Source organism: Dryobates pubescens, chromosome 4, assembly GCF_014839835.1.
Source record: "Dryobates pubescens isolate bDryPub1 chromosome 4, bDryPub1.pri, whole genome shotgun sequence".
NCBI classification, from domain to species: Eukaryota; Metazoa; Chordata; class Aves; order Piciformes; family Picidae; genus Dryobates; species Dryobates pubescens.
The window spans coordinates 20778846-20788551 of record NC_071615.1 but is presented as its reverse complement, the minus strand read 5'-3'; the positions used below and the strand labels follow the sequence as shown (position 1 = coordinate 20788551).

General features: G+C 49.0%; 1 protein-coding gene across 1 annotated transcript in view; it reads right to left on the bottom strand.

The window, feature by feature from the left end:
- Nucleotides 1-300: 300 nt before the first annotated feature.
- The window catches only part of LIMD1 (LIM domain containing 1), a 28106-nt gene continuing 18700 nt past the window's right edge, over nt 301-9706 (bottom strand). The window contains exons 3-8 of the mRNA XM_009898396.2: nt 6945-7012; nt 5336-5398; nt 3895-4025; nt 2863-2914; nt 2172-2240; nt 301-1275 (exon numbers count right to left, since the gene is read on the bottom strand). Coding sequence (XP_009896698.1) covers nt 1138-1275; nt 2172-2240; nt 2863-2914; nt 3895-4025; nt 5336-5398; nt 6945-7012 — 521 coding nt within the window. The 3' untranslated portion in view covers nt 301-1137. The remainder of the gene's footprint in view (nt 1276-2171; nt 2241-2862; nt 2915-3894; nt 4026-5335; nt 5399-6944; nt 7013-9706) is intronic.

The window sequence follows — 9706 nt, the reverse complement described above, 5'->3', positions numbered from 1 at the left end:
TCTCAGCAGAACAGAATGTGAGGGCCCAACTCTCTAACCCCTTGCTCAGCTAAGCTGTTGTTACTCATGGGAGAAAATCTGCCCACACCAACACACCCATCTGAGCACAGGTTGTGGAGCTGGGCTCTAAAGACCCATGCAACAAAGTCTTCACAAGGATCTTGAGTTTGTTCCCAGAGCTCTAAACAAGCACCATTATGGAATGGCTTTGTATTGGGTAAACAGCAGGGGAAGAAGTGGCCAGGATGGGCAGCTGAGCTGTGGGGACAAACAGGAAAGCTCAGATTTTCTCTCTGTGTGTGTGGGGGGAGCTTTTCTCCAAAGTGAGCTCTGCAGGCAAGACTGAGGATGGATTTCCCCTGTGTCCACGCTTTCAGCATCTCAACCTTTCCTTCCCAGCCACGAGCTGCTGCTCACACTCTGACACAGCACTACACAAGCTTGAGCCCCAAGTCATGCTGGCTTCTTTGCCCAGCTTCTTCCAGTTGTCTGTTCTGTTTTAAATGGGGTTTTGGGGTCCAGCTGCCAGCCAGCCTGCCTGCTTTGTGCTTGGAGAGTTGGGGCTTTTAAAGCCAGACTTGATACCTGAGTTCAGGCACTTGGCTAGAAGGTCTGACTGTGCCATTTTGCACAGACCTCTGTCTTTTTTTTTCCCCCTAAAGAATTAATAAAAAGAGAGTGTCTAAAAACTGGTATCAATAGGTTGATATCCTTCAGGGAATCTGATGAAATGTGCTTAGCAAACTGACAGGATGTCCCCAGCAGGCAGGCAAGGCAGTCTCTGGCTTTCTGATTGTGCACAGCACAGTCCAAGTTCATAGGCACGACAGCAAATTGTGCTTTCACTGAGGAATCCTCCAGGGTGAGCCAAGAGAAATCTCCAGGCATCAGAAAAAGGCACATAAAAGTAAACTGATGGGTTCAGACAGCATGCCACATTCTTGGTCAAGTAGACGAGGCTGGCTACAGCTGGAACTCACAAGCACACAAACTCTGGGAATCCAGCAAAAATCTCTCATATCCTTTGACAGGAACATTGCTGAGTGGAGAAAAGCATGCACAGGAAATCAGCTGAGGGTGGGGAGGGGGAGGTCATGTAACAAGTCTCCTGTCCCAGCTGTCTGTCAGCCACCCTGGCTAGTAGTGGTGCTGGTAGGCAGCTGCTGGGGCCGTGCCATTCTCGATGTGTTTCAGGTGGCAGGAGTGACAGAGCAAATGCTCATCGAGCGGGTAGCAGCGGTGCCCGTCCTCGTCGTTCAGCTCCATCCCGCAGTCCTGCAAAGACAGCTGTATTAGTGGGGGGGGTCTTCATCCTCCAGGATCACCTGGGGTCTGCCTGCCAGCAAGGTGACTTTGTGACAAGGACAGAAGGCAGCCAGCCAACAGCTCCTTCCTAGGAAGCCCAATGTGTGCCAGCAGAAGGAATGCAGATTTTGAGGCGCAGTCATAATGAATAAGCTTTGCCTCGTGCTGAGGTGCAGCCCTGTGCATTGTAAACATGCTCCTGTCTCCTCACACTCTTAGGCAGGATTCAGCTCTTTTCATTCATTGCAGTTGTGCTGATGTGAAACCAGTCTGCTGAGCCAGGGCCTCTCTTCACTGTTACGAGCACAGTTTATTTGAATTCACAGTGCAGAAATGAGGGCTCTGTGGGAAGCCCTGCACAGACACCAAACAGCAGTTAAGAGCTGGCATCTCTTGGGGTTGGTTTGTGCAGCCATACCCTTTCTCTGGCTCCAAGGGCACATTAATTTCCTGTGAGAGCGAAGGTAACTTACACCACACAGGATCAGGCAGCACCTTAGCATTTCTAACCTGAAATCAGATACACTAATGCAATCTGGAGCTAGAGGCTTCTGAAAGCAGCAACAGCACCACAGCAAGTCACCACCCTGCCTTCATTAGCAAATCAACTGCCAAGTTTAGAAGTGATCATTAAATCTTTGCCCATAGCTTTATAGATAGCAACAGAAATCACAGCTGGGACATTACTGCACAAACTTTTGTCCTCAAATTGGAAATTCCTCATCCACTGATAACAACAGTCACACAAAGAAAGGTTTGAATTGCTCACCTACTGTCAGTGGAAGGGAGGAGAGCTCTTTCCATCCTAAACCCACTAACAGTTATCACTATTAAGCGCCTGCTCCCTGAGAAAGCTGCTGACCTACCTCACAGTGATAACATTCCACGTGGTAGTCCTTGTCCATGGACACAACCCGAATGGTCTCATCAGAGCCCTGTGAGCATTCAAGCAAAAGAGAAATGAGAAAAGATCACAGCACATGCACTCTGCAGATTGCTTCTGCACCAACAGGCTCCTGCTGCTGTGGGACACCACGAGGAAACCTACCACCTGCACTTACTGTTACAGCAAAGCTTCACCAGGTACCTTTAGAAGGTACATTGCAACAAGAGCAATGTAAACCCCTCTCTGTTTGTCAGATCTATCTCAAATCACACATTTGTGACTTGGTAATTTCAACATATCACATTTCTCAGCATTTTAAATGGATTTTGCCCAAGGTTCATCTCCTCCGAGCATTGAAACAAGAGGAGTCATACAGAGGTCCTTCATGAGTGCCACCAGCATTTACTGACATGAAGGAGAGGCATCCTGAACACACAACCAGCAGCAGGTGAAAAACCACTCTGGCCCTGCAGGGATAAGCTTCATTATCAAGTAAAAGAAGGGTTCCATCTCAAGACCAGCTCAGGTTCAAAGGTTGCACTCTGAAGGAAGTGATCATCTCTCCCCATCCACGAGCACATTTGCCTCGACACAGGGTCAAGTGTAAAAGAGAGCAAGACCTGAGCCATGACACTCCCTCCCCTGAGGGACACAAGATAAAAGGCTCTCACCTCAGAGGGCAGAATGGGAAGTCCACAGGCTGCACACTTTGGAGCTAAGACTCTGGAAGAGCAGTAAGAAATTGAAGGCAAGTTACAGACTGACACAAAAGGAGGTGCCTGGATGCTGTCAGCAATAAGATGAAAGGCTGCAGCTGCAAATAACTTATCCACAGGAAAGCTCTGCACCCCGAGATCATGAATTCATTTTAGCACTGACTGCAAGAAATGCTTGGCACGTGCTGTTCAATCAGGCAAAAAGAGATCTTATCTTTTATGCTTGGTGCATAAAGGATAGGAGCAACCCAAAACCTACTGAGAGATTTGGAAGAGAGAATGAGGAGAAATGGAGCAGAACTGCCCCCAGAAAAGCCATCCCCAGATCAAAACCAAACAAACATCAGCCCTGGGGTAGGAAAGCTCCTGAGAAGATACTATAGGACTGTATGGTTGCTTGCAGCAAGAAATAGATGAAATTCAATTGCTAGGAAATAGTGGCACGTGGAGTCAGCTCTGATCTGGCACAGCACAAGACAGCTCCAGGGGCTGCCTGAGCAGCACTTAACACTGCCTGCCAGGAGGACACTTGCAGTGTAGGCAGGTCCAAGGTCACCAGCTCAGGACACAGCCATTTTATTGTGCTGGCTACACGACAAGTGATTTTTGAACTGGATTTATCAGGTGTTTAATTCAGAGCTGGATAAATGTTTTGCTTTGCAGGTCTGGTAGTGACTCTCTAGAAGCCAACCTCGGCCCTTCAACTATTCAAAAAGTAACTCACATGGATTTCCACAGGGGCTCACAGCCTTTCTTTAGAGCAGGCTGAACACAAGCACTACTGTTATCTCCACTGTGCAGAAGGAGAAACCCTTCCTCAGGGTTACACAGGAGTCAGTGGCAGGAAAAGAGGAGAGAATTTCCAGGATCTAGCTCCTCTCTCAACCTTCCAGCTTCCATCCCTGTCCCTAATTTACCAATCTGTGCTTCCCAACTAGCTGAAAAGCTGAACTAGAGGCTTGTGGATGATGTTTCCTTTGCCCTCACTTGTGGTAATCCCTGACACAGTAGATCTTGTTCTCAGAGTCCACAGTGAAGGGCACTCCGTCCAGACACTCATTGCAGACCACGCAGCGGAAGCAGCCCGGGTGATAGGATTTCCCTAGAGCCTGCAGGATCTGCAACAGACCAAGAGACAGGGAAGATGTGAACAGCAACCAAGGTGACAATAATAAACACCCAGCTTTACACCAGACTCCTCTGCACAGTCATCAGTGGGGCTGTGTCCTTTTCCAGGCACCTCATCTGGAAAAGGAGTTAACAGGGGTGGAAAGGGCAGCAGGGATCAATTTGTGTCACCTGGTTCCAGAGAAATGAATTATTGGCATGGGTAAGAGAACAATGAAGAGTCTCTCTCAAGGTATTTAGTGTTACAAAGCATAGAAGTTTACAGAATTTAAAGGAAAGAAAATACCTTCTGAAGCCCTCAGATAAAGACTATTTAGCAAGATTCCAAGGCAAGAAGTAGCAGGCCAACGAAAGGGAACTCACCTTGATAGTCTCTGTGAGAAGCTGAAATAAATACTACTGCTAGGTGTTCTTAACTCCTTAGATAGCGAAGAGCTTTGCAATCACCAGCCTGGCTCTCTGGTTACCATGGACTGTGCTGTGCTGCCCCCAGCCAGTTCAGCTGCTGGCTCTGGGGCAGCAGGTACCACCTGGAATACTATGGTCCATCAGCCCAGTGATCTGACTTCTGGGTCTAAATCTGCTTTTGCTGTTTTCATGTTTTCCAGTGCAAGCAGGCAAGCAAAGACAACTAGTTAATGACATGCATTAAAAAGTCTTGGGAGGTGTGCTGTCAACTGGCTACCCAGAAACTCCTCCTCCCTCTGCTTCAGCTGTGGTATGGCACCGCCAGCTACACCACCATGGATTTGTCTTCCCCTGAACTGCCCACCCCTGAATGCTGCCAGGTGCTGGCTATAGGCCAGCTGTCCCATTGGTGCACATCTTGAACAGATGGCACCGGTGTACACTGTTGAGCACTGCTTGCTTCAGCAGGATGTTCACACACCTGCAAGGCCTTGGGCAGATCTGCATTGAGATCTGCATCACATACTCTGGGTCAGACCTGCTCTCCAGAGTATCAGCACCCACAAAACCCAGCTCCATCCTGAAGGTATGTGGGAAACCACAGCCTGACTGCAGGAATGCCAGCTAGGCTGGAAGAGCCGAAGGCTCTGCCTTCCCACCTGCACTGGGGACAGGCAGAGCAAAGTCTCTGCAGCACACACAGCAGGATGGCAGCTTCACTTCCCTGCAAAAATCAACAAAAGGCTGAGTGTTTTTTCTTTCTGCTACCAGTCTCACAGCAGGCAGACTACCAGCTGGTAACAGACAGTGCTGGGTATGAAAATATTTTGCTTTTGATGCATTCTGCTAAAAAGCTGTGGGATTTTTAGCTCCTAAAGCAATTATCACTTACCATGTCCATTATCAAATGACCACAAATGAAACACCTGTCAGCTGACTGCTGGAAACCAGAGTACTGCAAGGACAAAAAAGAAGTGGCTTAAAATTTCACAAGGCCAGTGGAGCATAAACAACAGTGCATTGTGGGGTGCTGGTGCTGTGGCCTTTGTCTGTACTCCTTACACAAGCCAAACTTTCCAGTGCTTTTTTTGTCAGTAGGTCAAGCTGTGGATGGGTCCCCAGAGGATATTCCATGAAGACACCAGACTCCCAGTGTTCAGAAGAAGCAGGAGTTCCTGGAACTTCCCATTAAGCATGTAAGCAAATATCAGAAATGCCTATACAAATAAAGCATTTACTGATAAGCCTTACATGATTATTTGACCACGTGGATCTACAGGTCAGGAACCCACTTGTGTTTACCACACAGTCACATCACAGTATCTGTATGGCTTGGAAAAACAAATTCTTTCTTTAATTACATCATTGCATGTCTGCTGAAGCTTCTCTGTTAGTATAACAACCAAGTTTGGCCTAGAGCAACTGCTGCTATTGCTGAGATCTACTGCTAAGGAGCTGCCTGCCACATCCACAACATGCACCTCAGGCATCACACAGCATCTGCTGAGGCTTCAGTTCTGTCTGCATGGTGGAAACACAAAGCAGAAAAGTGAAATACTTGAGATGCATTTAACCAATCTTTGCATTTTCAGCCTATGCAGAATATGCTGATGAGAGCAAGTAAGATTAACTCCTCTCTGGAGGAAACCACCAGAGTAAGTAGACATACAGCAATTTTCCAGCTCAGTGAATGCTCAGTCTATCAGGACTCAGGGCAGAAGGCTACAGCTGAAAGCAGGTTGTGGCAAGGTGGGGGTTGATCTCTTCTCCCATGTAACAGGCACAAGGACAAGAGGAAATGGCCTCAAGTTGTGCCAAGGGAGGTTTAGGTTGGGCATTAGGAAAAATTTCTTCACCAAAAGAGTTGTCAAGCCCTGGAACAGGCTGCCCAGGGCAGTGGTGAAGTCACCATCCCTGAAGGGATTTCAAAGCTGTGTAGATCTGGTGCTGTGGGACATGGTTTAGTGGTGACCTGGCAGTGCTGGGTTAATGGTTGGACTTGATGATTTTAAAGGTCTCTTCCAACCCAAACCATTCTATGATTCTAAATGGCCTTTTACCTCCAATAGGCAGGGAGAAGACTCTGAGGTTGCTTCATGCTCAGGTACATTCACACAAAAGCCATTGAGGGCAACAGAAAAACATCCTCTAAGATGCCCAAGCAAACCCAGTTCATGGAAAAGGGAAATTTACTCATTTATTCTTGTAGCTGTGGCCTGCAAAGCACAGCCATAGAAACAAGCTTTGAAGGAGCCCTTGCAGGAGATTATGGCTTTGATTAGGGGCTCTGCACTGGAAAACTGTGGGCTCTCACTTAGCTGCTTCCAGTAGCACACATGGGCAGCCACCATGGCTGGATCTGGCCATGTGGTGGAGCAGAAGGCCTGGACAGCATGCATGCCTTAGGCTGTGTGAAATGTAGGCAAAGCTGGCAGGCAGAAAAGCTGTGTGTCTCCTGGGGAAACCAAGATGTGCCAGCACAGGGTCAGCTCTGCACTTACCAGGAAGTCTTCTTCACAGAACACCTTGCCATTGACAAAATAAAAGGCTTTTCCTCTCAGCTTTCTACCTGAGGAAAAACCAGAGAGAGAAGACAAAGGTCAGTGGGGAGAAAATGTGATCAAAAACTGGCTGCTGAGAAGTGAACCATGGAGATGTCTGAATATGGTTGCTGCACAGCTGGAGGACAGCACCCAGCACAGAGCTTCCCAGTCTCCAGCCCCACTAATCCCAGCTCATCTTCCACTGATAAATGCCAATCACTGGGTCTAGACAGTAGTCCCACCTCCCTGCAAGAGGAGGTAGCTCTGCAAGCTGCCACCCTCTGGCAGATGACAACACAAAATAACCTGGCAAGAGCAAGTGAGGGTACTCTGACTGATGCTGCAAAACACCCCAGCAGAGGAGGAATGAGGAAAGAAGAGAGGGCATGCAGAGAGTGCTCCACACTGGACATTATTAATCAAAATGTCACATCCATTCTGTCCAGCTAGGAGGTTCCTGCCCCCAGCAGCTGCAAGGTAGGCCACTGCAACACCTGACCACCCGGCAGAGAGCAACACCAGAGTGCTCAACAAGCTACCAGGACATTTGCTACTGCAGCTGCCCGCCAAAGTCTGAAACCATTTAAAAAAAGAATTATTTGTTTTCAAACACAGATGTCATTTCAGAGACAAGATGATAAAATGTTGCCAAGAAAGGACTCTGCCCATGGGGAAGGTTCAGATTTCCTTCAGCTTCTGTGTTTATGCCTCACACTCAGCATCTGTGCTCAGTTATGTACCTATGGTAATGCATGCTCCCACTGCCCCTGCTGCTTCCAAAGGCTCTGCCTTTCCCCAGAGAGAAGGGCCAGTTCTGATTGCTTACAAAAAGCTGCCCCTGCCTCTCCCCAGCCTCTTTTCCCTATTCAGCCAAGGGTTTGAAATGCAGCCTGGCACTGGAGCAGCTTGGCTTACACTGCTTGGCCAAGAAGCCCCAAGGATGTGCTCAAAAACATCTGGGGCAGGACCTGCTGCAGGCTGGTTTTGGGGATCTGCTAGGTATTGCTGGAAGGAAATGGGAACCGGGAAACCAGCGCCCAGAAGCCTCCTGCTGGATATGCTGCACGTGGCAAGGCTCATTAAAAAGATGATGGGATGGCACATGGGGCTGGTCTGGAGGTGACATCTCGGTGCTTCATGGCACACACACACCTTGCAGCCTTTGACAGATAGCCCAGCTGGCTGCAGAGCTTTAAGACAAGGAGGGAGCCAGGCAAAACCACTCCCACCAGCGACAATCTTTGTCGTCTGCTGCATACTCCAGAGGGCACTCTGAGGCTGCAAACAACTCCTGCTGCTCCTCAGCAAAGAGATGCTCCAGTGAAGCTCTAAAGCTTTGCCAATGAACTCAGCTGGACCAACAAGGTACCAGTAGCCCTCAGAGACCTGAGCAGGGTTCAGCCAGCAGAGCAGCTGGAGGATGTGGCAGAAGGTTTCCTGAGCCCCCGTCTGCATGTGCAGCAGCTCTGTGGTTAAGCTGCAGGGTTTGCTCAGCCACATAGCAGCCAGACCCACACCTCCCTGGCACACTCATTGCCTCCCATTCTCCTCGAATCCCTGCTGGGGACAAATGCCTCACCTGGAGGTCAGAGATGACCCAGGACAGCAACTCACCCTTGTACCAATGCAGACATCGGATGGGACATGGAAGAAAACCTGACAGATCTCAAAGCACCCAACTCTGATTTCTCTCACCCAAAGCATCATGCTTTGCCAAGGCTGCTGACACCAAAACAGGACCAGGAGCCTAGAATAAAAGGCTTATCTTTGTGGCTTGTAACCCAGGGTGCACATCTGTATGATAAGCCCTCCTGTGTGCCTGCCTGCCCACAAGCTCACTGGCAGCTGAGGAGTCCAAATTCTTGAGACGGGGAAAGAGAGACTAGGGACACCTGGGACTTGCAGCACCCCTGGCTGGTCCCAAGTGAGTAAACAACAAGGCTAATGCAGCAAGAAGTGCTCCCAAGCACCTCCTGCTGATTTAAATACAGCACTGGGATGTGGCACTTTCAAGAATGAAACCCACTCAGAGCCCCTTTAACTTTCATTTGAAATCCTGCAGCAGTGTGGGCTCCAGCCCAGCGCAACAGGCAGGCACCAAAGCAACTCTCCACCTGTATGCCTCTACTCTCTCCTTAAGGACAAGCTGGGGGTGGTGAGGAAAAGCATACACATGGAGCCATGCAATGAGGAGAGATCCTCTGGGCAAGAGCCCTGGCTGGCTCATGAGCAGCAGCTGTTCCACAGAAGGGATGAGGTTTGGATCACTGCCATCACATCATTCCTGCAGGGTGACAAAAAAGAAAGCCTTTACCAGTCCTTCTGCACCCAGTGTATTTTTAACCTCATGACATGAGCAGGTCAAGACTGATGGCAACAGACCTTCAGAGAAGGTGCCACAGACAGTGTACTGCATCTGTGCCTCTGCATCAAGCTCACTCAGCAGAGGGGCAAGTCCCTTTACACAGAGATTAAATTTGGCTTTGGGCATGATGTGGGCCCATGAAGAAGAGGCACTGGCACTAAGAGCACTTAGAGGGAAGGCAGGGATGATTTCATCACCGTCTGTAGGGAAGACATGGTCATTTTGACTGTTTTTAGCTCCTCTCCATGACTCTCTTTAAGCCTCTGGCAGGAGTGTAAAAGGCAATTTGCCAAAGCCAGGAGCAGTGAGGTGCCTGCAGGAACAGTGTGTGCCAACAGCCCAGCTCTTCCTCTGC